Source organism: Dendropsophus ebraccatus, chromosome 4, assembly GCF_027789765.1.
Source record: "Dendropsophus ebraccatus isolate aDenEbr1 chromosome 4, aDenEbr1.pat, whole genome shotgun sequence".
Taxonomy (NCBI): Eukaryota; Metazoa; Chordata; class Amphibia; order Anura; family Hylidae; genus Dendropsophus; species Dendropsophus ebraccatus.
In genome coordinates, this window is record NC_091457.1 from 154,390,829 (window position 1) to 154,407,080 (window position 16,252).

At 45.5% G+C, this 16,252-nt stretch overlaps 1 protein-coding gene across 1 annotated transcript in view; it reads left to right on the forward strand.

Moving 5' to 3' along the window:
- ASPM (assembly factor for spindle microtubules) overlaps positions 1 to 15,658 on the forward strand; it is a 29,765-nt gene extending 14,107 nt beyond the window's left edge. Inside the window, exons 19-30 of the mRNA XM_069967517.1 lie at positions 55 to 4,764; positions 5,519 to 5,668; positions 8,067 to 8,233; positions 8,341 to 8,500; positions 9,902 to 10,111; positions 10,383 to 10,532; positions 11,005 to 11,196; positions 12,802 to 12,994; positions 13,240 to 13,394; positions 14,266 to 14,442; positions 14,661 to 14,833; positions 15,512 to 15,658. Of these exons, the coding sequence (XP_069823618.1) occupies positions 55 to 4,764; positions 5,519 to 5,668; positions 8,067 to 8,233; positions 8,341 to 8,500; positions 9,902 to 10,111; positions 10,383 to 10,532; positions 11,005 to 11,196; positions 12,802 to 12,994; positions 13,240 to 13,394; positions 14,266 to 14,442; positions 14,661 to 14,833; positions 15,512 to 15,614 (6,540 nt within the window). The 3' untranslated portion in view covers positions 15,615 to 15,658. The remainder of the gene's footprint in view (positions 1 to 54; positions 4,765 to 5,518; positions 5,669 to 8,066; positions 8,234 to 8,340; positions 8,501 to 9,901; positions 10,112 to 10,382; positions 10,533 to 11,004; positions 11,197 to 12,801; positions 12,995 to 13,239; positions 13,395 to 14,265; positions 14,443 to 14,660; positions 14,834 to 15,511) is intronic.
- The last annotated feature ends 594 nt before the right edge of the window (positions 15,659 to 16,252 follow it).

The window sequence follows — 16,252 nt, forward strand, 5'->3', positions numbered from 1 at the left end:
ACGTGTGGTAGCTTTTATCTATGAATCCTAACTCAAGTTTTCTTTGCTTTACAGAAACATTGGAGAAGCTTTGCTACTCGGAAATACTACAGATCCTTTAAAGCACATGTTGTTCTCATGCAAGCAAAAGTCAGAGCAAAGATTGCTGTGGCTTCATACAAAAGGACTATCCGTGCCGTGAAGACCATTCAAGATCATGTGCACTCCTGGTTATTGGCTGCAAAGCAGCGTAACCAATATCTCCATCTAAAAGCCGCAGCTGCTGTTATCCAGTCTGCTTACAGGAGGTGGAAATGTGACAAGATTAAAAGGGAGAATAAAGCTGCATTGGTGCTTCAGAAAGCCTACAGGAGATGGTGGGAGCGTAAGCTGGAAACAAAGACCAATGCCGCCGTTGCAATTCAGTCATGGTATCGTATGCTTAGGGAACGGCGCAAATACCTGGCCATGTGGGTCGCGGCTGTGAAGATACAGTCCCTGTTTAAAATGAATCGGGAGCAAAAACGTTACATTGTCTTAAAGCAAAAAGTTGTCTTTATACAAAGACTGACTCGAGCAAACAACTTAATGCTTAAAGAGAGAGAATCCTTCCGCAAGCAAAGGACAGCTTGTGTTACTATACAATCTGCAGTAAGAGGATACCTGGTGAGGAAGCGCATGAAGGTGTGGAATAACGCCGCAACTATACTGCAAGCATGCTACAGGATGCACAAGGCAAGACAGGAGTATCTTGCAATTTACAGAGCTGCCGTGGTCCTACAGAGGAAATTGCAAGCTCACAATGATCGTGCGCATCATAGAAAAACGTTTTTGTTAATAAAACAGTCTGCAGTTCGATTGCAAGCAGCCTACCGTGGGTATATCGAGCGCAAAAGACTGAGAATTCAGCAAGCTGCTGCCATAACCATTCAGGCAAGGTATCAGGGTTATATTGCAAGAAAGCAATATCTGATAATGCGACAATCTGCCCTTACTATTCAGAGTTGGTACAGAGGTCAAAAACAAAAGAAGAAAGATATGCAAAATTTACTGACTGCTAAGAAAGCCATTGTGGTGATACAAGCTGCCTATCGTGGCTTCAAGGCGAGGAGGAGACTTCGCCAGCAGAATTCCGCCGCGGTGGTTATTCAGTCTGCTGTCAGACAATGGCACGCTCTGAAAAAGTTTAGAGAGATAAAAAAGGCGACGCTCACCATCCAGAGGCGCTATCGAGCTGTGCTGACTGGTCGAAAAGAGAGGCAACAATACCTTCATCTGTGTCTGGTGGTAAGAAAGATGCAAGCTATCTGGAGGGGCAGGAAAGCCAGAATGGAGATATTAAAGTTGCACAGAGCAGCAAGTCTTATCCAATCTAATTACAGAAGGCATGTCTGCCAAACCAAGTATAAGACCTTAAAGCGGTCAACTGAGTTCATCCAGAGGCGCTATAGAGCTTTCCTGTCACAGAAGTGTCAGCGATCCCACTACCTGAAGACAAAAGTGGCCATTACTGTCCTTCAATCCGCCTATAGAGGGTGGAAGACCAGGAAGAATATTCTGCATCTACACAAAGCAGCCCGTGCTATTCAGTCTTGTTACCGTTCCTACAGAGTAAGAAAGCAGTATCTTAAAGTGAGGATGGGCGCAGTTACAATACAGCGGTGGTATCGCACCACCATGGCCGCTCAGAGGCAGAGAGCGGAATACGTTCACCTGAGGAGGAGCATAATCAAACTTCAGTCTATCTACAGAGGCTTGAAGACTAGGCAAAGAATAGCACAAATGAAGAAGGCTGCGAGATCAATCCAGGCAGTTTTTAGGATGCACGGGCAGAGAGTACAGTATCTGAGAATGAAGCAGGCCGCTGTCGTGATCCAGCAGCGATACAGAGCAGTACTGCAAAGAAGGAAGGTGCAGGGTCAATTTCTTAACCTGAAAAAAGCTGCCTGCACTATCCAAGCCGCATGGAGAGGCAGAAGATATAGGAAGGAGATTAATCGCATGCATGCGGCCGCAACACTAATCCAGTCAATCTTTAGGATGTATAAGCAGAGTGTGAAATCCCGTAAAATGAGACTGGCTGCTGTCGTGATCCAGCAGCAATACAGAGCATTACTGCAAAGAAGGACTGTGCAGGGTCAATATCTTAACTTGAAAAAAGCGGCCTGCATTATCCAAGCCGCATGGAGAGGGCGAAATGTCAGGAAAGAGATCAGTCATATGCATGTGGCCGCAACAGTGATCCAGTCTGTCTTCAGAATGCACAAGCAGAGCGTCAAATACCAGAAAACAAGGCAGGCCGCTGTCATAATCCAGCAGCGATACAGAGCAGTAATGCAAAGAAGGGTGCAGGATCAATATATGAGCCTTAAAAAATCTGCCTGCACTATACAAGCCGCATGGAGAGGGAGAAGTGTCAGGAAGGAGATGAGTCGCATGCATGCGGCCGCAACAGTCATTCAGTCAATATTTAGGATGTATAAGCAGAGTATGAAATACTGTAAAATGAGGCAGGCCGCTGTCATGATCCAACAGCAATACAGAGCAGTACTGCAGGGTAGGAAGGTTCGGGACCAATATCTTAACCTTAAGAAAGCTGCATGCATTATACAAGCAACATGGAAAGGAAGAAGCATCAGAAAGGAGATTGGTCACATGCACTCGGCTGCCACAGTCATCCAGGCGGTGTTCAGGATGCATAAGACGTGCATGGAGTATCGGAAGCTAAAATGTGCATCGATCACCATACAGCGACGTTACAGGGCCTATAGATGTGGTGTATGTACAAGAGAAGCATTCTTAAAGCTACGAGAATCTGCAATAAAACTTCAATCTGCCTACCGAGGTGCCAGGGTCAGATGGGCAATAACTGAAATGCACCAAGCGGCTTCCAAAATCCAGGCATCATACAGGATGTATATATGCCAACGTAATTATGAAAGGACTCAATGGGCCGTACGAGTGATGCAGCAAAGATATCGAGCAAAGAAGATAAGGGACTTCGAAGTTTTGCGCTACTCTTTCATTAAAGATGCCGCCATCTGCATCCAAGCTGGCTGTAGAGGTTGGCACGCCAGAAAAGATCTGAGAAACCAGAGACGAGCAGCTGTGATCATCCAGAGACAGTTGAGAATGTACATCCAACGCAATTGGTACTGTGAATTAAAAGAAACCACCATTCAAATTCAAAGACTTTACAGAGCGGCTGTTGCTACACGACAACATTATCGGAAATATCAGTCCATGCGGAAAGCTGCGTCCTGCATTCAGGCTGCCTATAGAGGATATAAAGTAAGAAAAGAACTTGATCGAAGGCACAAAATGGCAACTAGTATACAGGCATACTTCAGGATGCATCGAGATCGGGTTGCATATCGGGTTCACCGTGTGGCAGCCTGTAAGATCCAGATCTGGTACCGCTCAGCTGTCGAATGTAGACAGGTACGAGGGCGATTCCTGACGCTACATAGCTCGGCCGTCACCATTCAAGCAGGATTTAAGGGAATGAGGGTTCGCAGAAATATAAAAGCAATGAATAAAGCCGCCACTGTGATCCAGTCCAGTTTCCGCATGTATGTTCATCACATATACTATAAAAGCCTGATGAAAGCCACCAAAACTTTACAGCAACGTTACCGGGAAAAGAAGACAAGGGACAGAGCTTTACACCAGTATCAATCCATCAGAAAATCTGTAGTATTGCTTCAGGCCGCCTTCAGGGGAGCAAAAGTGAGAAGACAGATAAAACACATGCACCATGCAGCCGCGAGCATCCAAAGATGCATGAAGGCCTATCTGCAAAGAAAGAAGTATATAAAACTTAGATCTGCCACAATATGTCTCCAGAGACTATACAGAGCGTTGGTTCTTGGAAGATCTGAGCGTGTCAATTATCTCAAACTCCGAAAGTCTGCAACTTGTATCCAGTCTGCATGGAGAGCGTATAAAGCCAGGGAAACTTGGAAGCGGAAAAAATGGGCAGCATCGATGATCCAGTCATCGTATCGTATGTACAGACAAAGAAAATTCTATATCGCTCTGCAACAAGCAACGAGAAAAATACAGTCACTATTTAGAGCAAACATGTTAAGAAATGAAGCCGTCGAGCAGTTCACGAGACTAAGGAACGCAACAAGATGCATCCAGGCTGCTTACTGGGCTATGAAAGAGAGACGAGAATCAAGGAGGACGGCAGCAGCAATGGTGATCCAGGCCACATTCAGAATGAATCGGGAGAGAAAAGCCTTCTTACAGATCAAGACTGCCGCGGTGGTGATCCAAGCCGCCTACAGAGCTTATGCGGTCAGAAAAAGGCTCAAAGTAATGGAAGCAACTGCTCGCTGTATACAGAACTGGTTCAGAAGATGTCGACAGAGTCGAGTGCAGAGACTCCAGTATGTATCTGTGAGGGCCTCAGCTATAGTGATTCAGTCTGCGGTCAGAGGGATGTTGGCACGGAGGATTGTACGCCAAGAAAAAGCCGCAAGGAAAATCCAGGCTTGTCTACGTATGGTCGTGTGTAGAAGGAGGTTTCTGCTGCTAAGAAAGTCGGCTGTGACCTTGCAGGCCGCCTACAGGATGCACAGAATGGTGACGCTATATTGTAAGGAAAGGACGGCTGCCATCCTCCTCCAGCAGAGATACAGAGCTCTTATCCTTATGAGACAGCAGAGGACGGTGTACCTGGAGCATCGGAGAAGAGTGATCTGTCTGCAGTCGGCCATACGGAGATATTCTGCTCAGAGGAGGTTCCGGAAGGCTCGGTGTGCTGTGGTCATAATTCAGGTGGGTAGGTAGAGCAAAGCTCTTAAATGGTTGTTGACCAACCTTGTTCACCTCATGTTATTTTGTATTGATTTCCAAACACCCCCCCAGCCCAGATGCATGCATGGCATAGCTAAATGTGCATGTGTCCTTTTCTCCATTTATCATGAGTCTGAGGGTCCTAGGAGCACTAGATATTTGACCAGTGACTCACATCGCTGGGTTCATACAACATCAAGGGGATAAGTAGTTGATTGGTGAAGGTCCAACCACTGGGATCCCAACTGATCACTAGAATCTAAGTCCCCCCCAAGTAAATGGAGTGTCGGCATGCATGCTGGGAACCAAAAATATCCGTATAGTATAAAGTTGTGCACAGATGTCCCATAAATAGAGTAGCGGCTGAGCATACATGTTGCTGCTCCATTCACTTGGGGGGATATGGGGGGGGGGGGGCAGTCTTGCAATAACCTAATGTGTACAGCCAGCTTTATTTTATTTTTTTTTCTATCTCCACTTTGGTTTTCAAGCTAATGTAAGTTAGCAAGAATAATGGACAGATAAGAGTAACACATTATTGTATGGTCAGACTACACAGAGCTGGTTTGTAGTCTGTAACCATAGCGACACATGGGTCTGCATAGGAGCTGGAAACACCAGGAGACTCATGGGTCTATGTAAAAGCCGAAATCGTGCTGTTAAGGGACCCAAGGAAGACAATGTTTTTACCTTCTTAAAAATAATCCCTTTTTCTTGTGTTTTATATTTTGTGCAGGCCCATTGGCGCAGATACATACAGAGACAGATCTTCTTCCAGTATAAGCAGGCCGCGCTTATTATACAACAGAGATACCAAGCCCGCCGCCTACAGATGCTTCACCGTCACTTCTACATGCGGCTCAGAGCGGCGGCCATTGTTCTTCAGGTAATGCTTTGCAGTTCATGTTAAAAGGGAACATTGCTGCTTGTTCTGCTGGGTGTGGGGGTCATCCCATAGTGGTATCCGTTCTCCTGATCGGTACGTGTCGGAACACTATGGCGGAGATTTATTAAACATGGTGTAAAGTGAAATTGGCTCAGTTGCCCCTAGCAACCAATCAGATTCCACCTTTCATTCCTCACAGACTCTTTGGAAAATGAAAGGTGGAATCTGATTGGTTGCTAGGGGCAACTGAGCCAGTTTCACTTTACACCATGTTTGATAAATCTCCCCATGTCTCCAACTTATTAAAGGTTTTTGTAATGACAGGTACACTTTAAGTTAATGAATCTGTGTAGCTGCACATGGTACTGAATAGTTGCAGAAATTTCCAATGTTCGGTGAGAATCGTGCACAATATTTGCCGAACATCGGGTGGTTACTGTGCTTTTGATGATCGGCTGTGTCAGATCAGTCAGAAGAGAGGTGGTGGTGGTGGTGATTAACCGCTTTAAGGCACCATGCTCCGTCTCTGCAGATACAGTTTATAAACTTAAAGGGGTATTCCCCCCAAAATTATTTTTGCATTAATATGTTGCCCACCCGTAGCTTTCCATCTTTTCAATATAAAGTTATTAAGGATTCTGCACAGTTTTGCTATTATCTAGGTGCCCCACGGATTGCATAGAATCATCAGCTCACAGTCCACTCCGACACGCTCCCTGCTCCTGGCCCGCACCCTCCGAGACGGCATCACGTGTCCTCCTTCTCTTCAATGGGCTGGGTTAGCGCTTCTATCCCAGCCAATCTGAAGTGAAGGAGGACACTGACTGCAGTGGCTGCTGTTAGAGAGGGAGACAGTGATCAATCAGTGCAGCTGTCACTGACTCCTTCTCTAACAGCAGTCACCGGTACAGTGTGCCCCCCCCAGCCCCAGAGCTCACCCCCTGACTGTGACCAGTCACCCCTCCCTCTCCCCCTCCGTCAATTGATCAGAGCCGCTCGCCCGCGGCGCTTCCCAGCAGACCCCCTGTCCTTCAATTGCTGAGAGCTGCGGGGCCACCGGGAAGCGCCGCGGCTCACTGTCCCCCGTCACCTGCTGCTGGGCGCTCGTCCGCCGTCCATCCACTGCTCAGAGCCGCTCGCCCGCAAAACACCCCCCCGGCCATAAAGCCCCCGCGGCTCACTGTCCCCCGTCACTTGCTTCTGCTGCTGCTGGGCCCCCCCCCAGGTCCATCCACTGCTCAGATCTGCTCGCCCACGGCGCTTCCCGGCAGCACCCCAACTCCCCGTCCGTCAATTGCTGTGAGCCGCGTGGCCGCCGATAAGCGCTTACCGGCGGCGCTTACCAGCGCCCGCGCCTCACTGTCCCCCGTCACATGCGGTCATGTGCACAGTCTCACCATCTCGGCTCTGCTACGCCATCGCCATCTCGGCTCTGCTACGCCATCGCCATCTCGGCTCTGCTACGCCATCGCCATCTCGGCTCTGCTACGCCATCGCCATCTCGGCTCTGCTACGCCATCGCCATCTCGGCTCTGCTACGCCATCGCCATCTCGGCTCTGCTACGCCATCGCCATCTCGGCTCTGCTACGCCATCGCCATCTCGGCTCTGCTACGCCATCGCCATCTCGGCTCTGCTACGCCATCGCCATCTCGGCTCTGCTACGCCATCGCCATCTCGGCTCTGCTACGCCATCGCCATCTCGGCTCTGCTACGCCATCGCCATCTCGGCTCTGCTACGCCATCGCCATCTCGGCTCTGCTACGCCATCGCCATCTCGGCTCTGCTACGCCATCGCCATCTCGGCTCTGCTACGCCATCGCCATCTCGGCTCTGCTACGCCATCGCCATCTCGGCTCTGCTACGCCATCGCCATCTCGGCTCTGCTACGCCATCGCCATCTCGGCTCTGCTACGCCATCGCCATCTCGGCTCTGCTACGCCATCGCCATCTCGGCTCTGCTACGCCATCATCAGACATAAGCATTGCATGATGGGAAATGTAGTTTCCTATCTTGATTATAGACCATGTTTTAGAAAAACTTGTAACTCAGGAACGGCAGCAGCTAGAAAGATGGGAGACGGCTCAAAATACTCAGGGGGACTTGGTGAGTAAGAATAGGTTTGGGGGCATCAAATTTTTTTTGCTGTTGGGGGGAATACCCCTTTAAACTAAAACTTTTATAAACTTTATAAAATGGAGATTGCCATAGAGAGTATTACTGTTTATGTAGCATATTGCCTTTATGACAAGCCTGCCTGTATTAGTATAGTTTACGGCTACAGCTCAGTGCATGCTATGCCCCACCTGCTTAAATGCATTAGGGGCTGACAGCCCTCTGAGATTTTGCAAAACTTTTATTTTTTTTTTTTTTTATATCATTTTTTTACAATATGTAGGCTGCCTACAGGGCGTCACAGACCAGGGCATTACTGAGAAAAGAGAGAGCCGCCTGTGTAATCCAGCGATACTATAGATCCTGGACAACCCGCAGAGACTACGCCACCCTCACCAGGACTGTGCAGAATCTTCAGAGACGTGTGAGGACCAAACAGGAAAGGGCACGGTAAGTGTGTGCTGTCAGTGTAGCAGTCACGCCTACAGTAAGATTATGAAGGCAACGATTGTGCAGTAAGGACTTACAAGACTATGCCTTTCTGTTCATGACGTTAGGTTTATAATAACCCGGAAGGCTGCCATGTGCATCCAGAGAAGATGGCGGGAGACTCTTGTTACACGGAATATACGCAAAGACTTTGTGCAAAAACGAGAAGCCGCAAGAAGACTTCAGTCTGTGTACAGAGGATACGTTGTCAGAAGAGATATTCACAAGGTAGGTTTCCTTCCACTTCATTACATACACACTATAATTACATCTGCGGCTTCCAGCCTGTGGCTCTATAGAAGTTGTTGGACTACAGGTCCCAGCATGCCCTGACGGGTGAAGGATGGCGTCGTTTTGCAAAAGCTAGCAAACCACAAGTTGGAGATAATGCACTATAGATGGGACTAGAAGACCTTTTTTAAGTTGAAGTTGGGGGGGGGATTAAATCTAAGATTTAATATTCAGTGTAAAACTAAAATATTCAAGTGTTTACTTTTGTATATGGGAATTGGTACTTGAGGAAAGCAGCTTTCTGATTCCTTTCACGTTTGTAAGGTGTTTATTTACATTGTTTAGAAAAATAAAAATGCACATCATTCCCTTTAAGGGAAACCTGTCAACTCTTGTTCATGCTTAGAGCTTAAGTGTCGAAAAGGCGGTGCTGAGATGCAAGATGCACGCTTCCACCCTGTCTTGTAGAGCTAGTTTTTTGGCCATGAACATCAAAAACTCAAGACTGGGCAACTGAGGGAGGAGGCGTGCATCTTGCATCTTAGCACGGCCTCCTTAACAGTTAAGCTCTGAGCGGGAACTTGGGGAGCTCACAGATCACCTTTAAAGAGAGACTGTCAGCAGGCTTAGGCTGTCCTATCTCAGGGTACCATAAATTAGTGACAAAGAAGCTGAACAGAATGATGTATCACTTACATTGCTCTGTGCAGCTGATCCAGAGATCTCCTCCTGAATAACATGGACAATAAGTAGTCCTCTCCATTATGTGCATGAGCCCAGTAGTCCTGGATATTCATAAGCAGAAAACTCTGCCCACGAGCTGCTGATTGGCAGTTATCTATCCGTGCTGTATATAGGCAGTCACCTGTCAATCAGCAGCTGGAGGGTGGGGGAGGGTTGTGGCATGAATCCTATTCTCCTGCATATTAGGAGAACGGCTGAACAACAAAATTATGTAAGTAATAAACCGATCTGTTCAGCATTTCTCTCACTAGTTTATGCTGCCCTCATTTAAGGCGTCATACCTAGTAAAGCTAGGTTCACACTGCGTTTTCAGCATCCGTTTAACGCATCCGTTTTTGGCAAAAAACGCATGAAAAACGGATTGCAAAAAACGGATTCATTTGTGTGCATCCGTTTTTCCATTGACTTCCATTATTAAAAAAAACGGATCCGTTTTTTTTGGCGGACCAAAACGGACCAAAAAACGTTGCTGACCCTATTTTTCTGGACGTTAAAAAAAACGGATCCGTTAAACGGATGCTGAAAACGCAGTGTGAACCTAGCCTAACTGATTGCCTTTAAGTTAGTTTCTTTAAGAAATTTAAATAGCCTGTGAACTACACTACAACACACTGAGAACTATTGTTCATGCTATCCTGGTTTTACTGTCTTCAGATGCAGAGTGCGGCCTGCGTCATACAAGCAGCATTCAGAGGCTTCCGGCATCGGCAGAGCTACCTCAGGGTGAAAGCTGCAGCGGTGACACTCCAGCAGCGCTACAGGGCTCTGCAACAGGGAAGACGGGAGCAGCTACACTACATGCATGTCAGGAATTCTGTCATCCGACTGCAAGCCTGTGCCCGGGGATGGCTGGTCCGAAAACAGGTGACTACCGGAAATAAAGAATATAGAACTGATTACACATTATATATTCATCATAGAGGAACCGAACTTATCCAGTAACCTAACTGCACAGGGAAAAACAAGTGATTCAACTCTTATGATTTTGTTGTCTTGTCTGTCTTGACCAAGATGGCGCTTGGTTTCCGATTTGTGTGTGTATGTATATGTGTAAAATTATATATATATTTTAAACCTCTGACTCTCTGTTCAGCCTTGACTTCATGTTTTATGGTTTCGATACCCTGTTTTCCAGGTTGCACTTCTGATTCGAAAGAGGCAACTTCTTCGCTTCAGTTCCGCCGTCCATCACCATCTGTGTGCCGTGAGGATTCAGAGGTTTTTCCGAAAATATTTGATTCTCAGAAAGGCTCAGACACAAATTACCCATGTGGTTTACATTCAGGTACGTACGCTTTTTAGACAATGAGGGAGATTTATCAAACTTGGTGTAAAGTGAAACTGGCTCAGTTGCCCCTAGCAACCAATCAGATTCCATCTTTCATTCCACACACTCTGTGGAATCTGATTGGTTGCTAGGGGCAACTGAGCCAGTTTCACTTTACACCATGTTTGATATATCTCCCCCCAAAGTGTTTTTCTAGTGTACTGGTGGCTGCCTCATTGGAGTCAGTGTCATGTTGGTGTAGGTTCAGACAAGACAGATGTGATGCAGATTTTCGACATCAGTCATGATTGTGGAAAGTCTGGAGTGGTTGGAATGTGTAGAAATCTTATCCATATTGTGTAAAAATAAAAAATCTGCAAGTTTTTCAACATCTGAGCCTTTTGATTCCAATGGTTGGTAAGTGACGGCTATGGAAGATTTATGGATTGTACCAGTCATTAATTTTCATGGGTTCCACTTGCTTTTACAGAGGTGGTATCGATCGAGAGTACAGCAAAGAAACTTCCATGTGAAACGCCAAAAGATAATCACCGTGCAGCGTGCTGTAAGAACGTGGTTACAGCGCCGACATGAAGCGGCTACCAAAATCCAGAGAAACGTCCGGGTTTTCCTTCAGCATAGGAAACGTGCTAAAGTGATGAGTGGAATCCTAAAATTCCAGGTACCTACTGCTTGGTTAAAGGAGCTGTTCACAGAAAAAAAACTCTTTCAAATTAACTGGTCCCAGCAAGTGCCAGAAATTTGTAATTTATTTCTATTAAAAATCTCAATTCATCCAGTACTTGCAGGAAGTGGTGTATTCTTTCCAGTCTGACACAGTGCTCTCTGCTGCCACCTCTGTCCATGTCAGGAACTGTCCAGAGCAGCGGCAAATCCCCATCGAAAACCTTTCCTGCTCTCCAGACTGGAAAGAATACACCTTTTTAAGGATGTGTAATTCATGCTCTTTGCATTTTATCTATACTCTTCTTCAAAATCTTATCCTTGACTTTCAAAGATGTGAGTTTCCCAAAGTCAGACACTTGATATGTGTTTGACTTTCTTTGGAGGTTATCCTGCAGTATTGGAAGGAAGTCTACCTGGCCGTACTGTGGTTTCCGCAATACATTAGTATATCGTGTAACTGTTTCCCGACTTCACATTACAGTCCCAGGCTATGCTCACACGTTGTAATTAGAGATGAGCGAACCTGGAGCATGCTGGAGTCGATCCGAACCCGAACTTTCGGCATTTGATTAGCGGTGGCTGCGGAAGTTGGATAAAGCCCTAAGGCTATGTGGAAATCATGGATATAGTCATTGGCTGTATCCATGTTTTCCAGACAACCTTAGAGCTTTATCCAAGTTCAGCAGCCCCAGCTAATCAAATGCCGAACGTTCGGGTTTGGATGGACTCGAACATGAACACCGTTCGCTCATCTCTAGTTGTAATACAACGGCCATTGTTTCAAGTGTCAAACAACTGCCACTGTATTGTGGTGTTCTGGCCGATAAATCATTATTTTCCGTAGGAACATTATTTTATACCATGGAATCTGCAAAAAATCTATCAATTAACCATTGACTTTTATTCACGCTACAGCCAGCAGGACGGCCACACAGTGTGTGAACAGTCAATTCTCCACGGCCGTTCGCGAACAATGGCTGTAGAAAATAGATATGTTTATTATTTTGTACCGCCGCTGTGAACGACAGCCATGGTTGATGTACTCTGCGCACAACAACGGCCGTTGTTCTATTGAGATCAATGAATTTGGAAACCTACACCCACTGTGTTCAGTGACCACTAGGGCCGTAGGTTTTCTCACATTCAGCACACTGTGTGAAAACAACCTCAGGGTGGTAAATATAGTAAGGAGTGAAACCGCTCAGCATTTGGCCGCCCGCTGCCTTAGGCTGCATCCAACTTCCCCAGGCAGCAGGAGTCAAATGCCGAGCCTTGGGGTTCAGACAAACCCGAACTTTCGGCAGGTTCGCTCATTACTAGTTAAATAGTACAATGTACTGTATAAGTACAAAATATATTGCAGATTAAGGGTAGCTTCACACGTACCGTATCGCTGCGTTTTTATCGCTGCGTTTTTGGTGTGATTTTTACATGCGAGTTTTGATTTTCACATGAAAATTGTGAAAATCAAAACGCGCATGTAAAAAACAGTAAAAACACAGCGATACGGTATGTGTGAAGGCACCCTAAAGGATTTTCGGAGTGGTATAAATGATTTTTCATGCATGAGAAACCTAGAAGACGTCCTGTTCTCTTGCAGGCTCTGTGGAGAGGTCATCAGTGGAGGAAAAAACATGACACCAAAGCGGTGAAAAAGCTGCGGACGAGTCTCAGAAAAGTTAGCGAAGAAATAAAAGAGGAAGATCGGCTATGTAACAGGACCATGGTGGCACTGCATTACCTGCTGACCTACAAACACCTCTCCTACATCCTGGCCGCTCTGCAGCACCTTGGTGAGATTGTGTTTTCAAGTGACATCATCCATAGATCTACATAGGACAGGGGTAGGGAACCTTGGCTCTCCAGCTATTGCAAAACTATAACTCCCATCATGCCTGGACAGCTAAAGCTTTGGCTATCCAGGCATGATGGGAGTTGTAGTTTTGCAACATCTGAAGAACCAAGGTTCCCTACCCCTGATATAGGACTTTGCAATGCTTACACACCATGTGTATCCCCCTTTTTTTCTGTCCTGTAGAAGTTGCCACCAGGCTTTCTTCTGTGTGCTGTGAGAACATGGCGCAGAGCGGAGCCATCAAGACCATATTTACCCTGATTCGTAGCTGTAACCGGAGCATTCCCTGCATGGAAGTCATCAAGCTGTCTATTCAAGTGCTGCTCAATCTAGCAAAGGTAATGCACGTAGATATGGGGGGTTATTGTCCGAGCTGTTTGTGCATTAGGACAGTGGAGGACTTATTAAAGAGACTGGCACATCATTCTGCTCTCTGATTTGCTGTAAAACTTTTTTTTTTATTAGACAAATGTGCAGAGTAATAGACTGTTTAAAAAAAGTCAGCAGGTTTATGGTGTCCCATCTCGGGATAGCATAAACTAGTGACTGGATCAGCTGCACAGGACTATGTAAGTGATGCATCATTCTGTTCAGCTTCTCTGAGAGAGATCCTCCTGAATAACATGGACAAAAAATAGTCCCCTCCATTTATGTGCATGAGCCGAGTAGTCCTGGATATTCATGAGGAGGAAACTGCCCACCAGCTGATGGCAGTTATCTATCCATGCTGTGTATAGGCAGACAGCTGTCAATCAGCAGCTGGGGGGAGGGGGTATGGCAAGAATCCTATTCTCCTGCATATTAGGGGAACGGCTGAACAGAATGATGTAAATAATACACAGATCTGTTCAGCATTTCTGCCACTAGTTTGTGCTGCCTTCATTTAAGGCACCATAAACCTAGTGACAAATTCTCTTTTTAAAAGGGGTTATCCAGGAATAGAAAAAGCTCTACTGCTAAAACAGCACCACCCCTGTCCTCATGTTGTGTGTGGTATTACAACTCCGCTCCATTCACTACAATGAATCTGCATTGTAATACCACACCCAAACTGAGGACAAGAGTGGTGCTGTTTCTGGAAGAAAGTGGCTATGGTTTTCCAAACCTGTATATAGCCTTTATTATTGCATGTTTTTTTTTTGTTTTCTTTTTTGGTGCATCCCATTCACAGACAAAAGTCAACCTGGAATCCTCTCCTTTTCTTTACAGTATGAAAAGACGGTATTTGCAGTCTATGAGGTGGAAAATTCTGTGGACGTTCTTCTGGATTTGATGCAGATCTACAGGGAGAAAGCTGGAGACAAAGTATCTGATAAAGGGGGCAGCATATTTACCAAGGCCTGCTGTCTCCTGGCTATCTTTGCTTTGAACTCCCAGAGGGCACGGGTAGGTGCCAATGTAAAGTATTGTGTCCATCCCATGATGCAGCTATTCTGTTTGTGTAAGGACCCATGAGCCTGATTCCCTTGTGCAACAGATCACATTGCTACCATTAAGGATTCCCCTCAAATATTTTTAGTGTATTGTCATTGAACACATGGCATGTGTATATACTTTAAATTTACTGAACTGAGTTTATTTTTTTGTTTGTCCCCTTCCCTCAGGAAATCCGTGCCATCCCTAAAGCTGTAGATCGTATCTGTAGCATTTACAAACTGACCGCACGTAAACACAAGATGGACGCCGCAAGGAATATCCGCCAACAGCTGAACAGTCCCCAAAATTTTTGTAACCTCTCAATCCAAGCAACACCGATGCGCACAAGGATTGTTTCAAGGTACGGCCCATCGCCTAATAGTTGTTAAATATGGATTTTTATGGGTTCTTAAAAGGGGTACTCAGGCGAGAGCAAGAGATATTTTCTATGGGTATTTGCTGCTGCTCTGGACAATTCCTGACATGGACAGAGGTGGCAGCAGAGAGCACTGTGTCAGACTGGAAAGGACATACAGCAGGACATACAGCAGCTGATAAATACTGGAAGACTGGAGATTTTTTTAAGTAGAAGTTAATTGCTAAACTAGTTGATTTGAAAGAAAAAGATTTTCGCCGGAGTACCCCTTTAATCTGTTATAATAAACCGCTGACTGATACTGAGAGTAGATTTTGGCAGCTATGCATTAGACAGTGGGAGAAAGGTTGCAAAGTCATATGGTGACTATGGAAAACTTGCCGTGTACAAATGTAAAAAAATTCACTTCTAAAGCTCCTGTCCTACCCGTCTCCATGGTTACAGACTACAAACAAACTTTGCGTAGTCTGATTTTTGTACTTACAGATCTAGTGATCTAGTAGATCTAAACTACACGACACCATATAACATTGGCACCATGGCGGCTTCAGCACCACCCCGTGCCATGACTGGGGCTGCTCCCCATTGAAGATTTTTTTTTTTTTTTTTTTTTAATTATATATTTCATATTTTACATAAAATTCTCCCATTTTATTTTAACAGAATCAAGCCTGACTGGGTGCTGAGGAAAGACAACATGCGGGAGGTGGTTGACCCCCTAAAAGCCATTCAGATGGTGATGGTGACCTTCGGCGTGTCCGTATGAGTCTTTGCAATGGCACAATAAATTCTGAAAATTTAAGTTTTGAAGGTTGTAAAATAGGATTTTTTTAAGAACTTTTTTTAAAATATATTTTTTCATTTTCAATAATTGCATATTGGGAAGAAGCCTTTTATCATCTCAGGTGTATTACACTGTCTAACAGCCGAAACAAAAGAAAAAACTATCTATTGCTTGTATTTGGACCATTTTTGTATTATAGGTGTTACCCTGTAAATAGCCTTTTGTACAGTTAAACAAATGTACAATAAAGTACAGAGCTTCATATATCTGACTACTGATTCTTCTCTATTTGTTGTTAGATAACTACATTGCACATGTACAGCGCTCTGCAAGCACTAAGACGTGGGGAGGCTGAATATGTGGACTATGAACACTCTCCTCTTGGGCCATAGGCCTACAATATTTACATTGAAGTAACAGGCAGATATCCGGCAGGTCAGAGGTTCAGGTCACTATTCAACTTGGGGGAGAAAATAAATGTAAGAGCAAACACTTAAAGGGGTTATCCAGCGCTACAAAAACATGGCCACTTTCTTCCAGAGACAGCACCACTCTTGTCTCCAGTTTGGGTGGGGTTTTGCTGCTCAGTTCCATTGAAGTGAATGGAGGTTAAAGGGGTT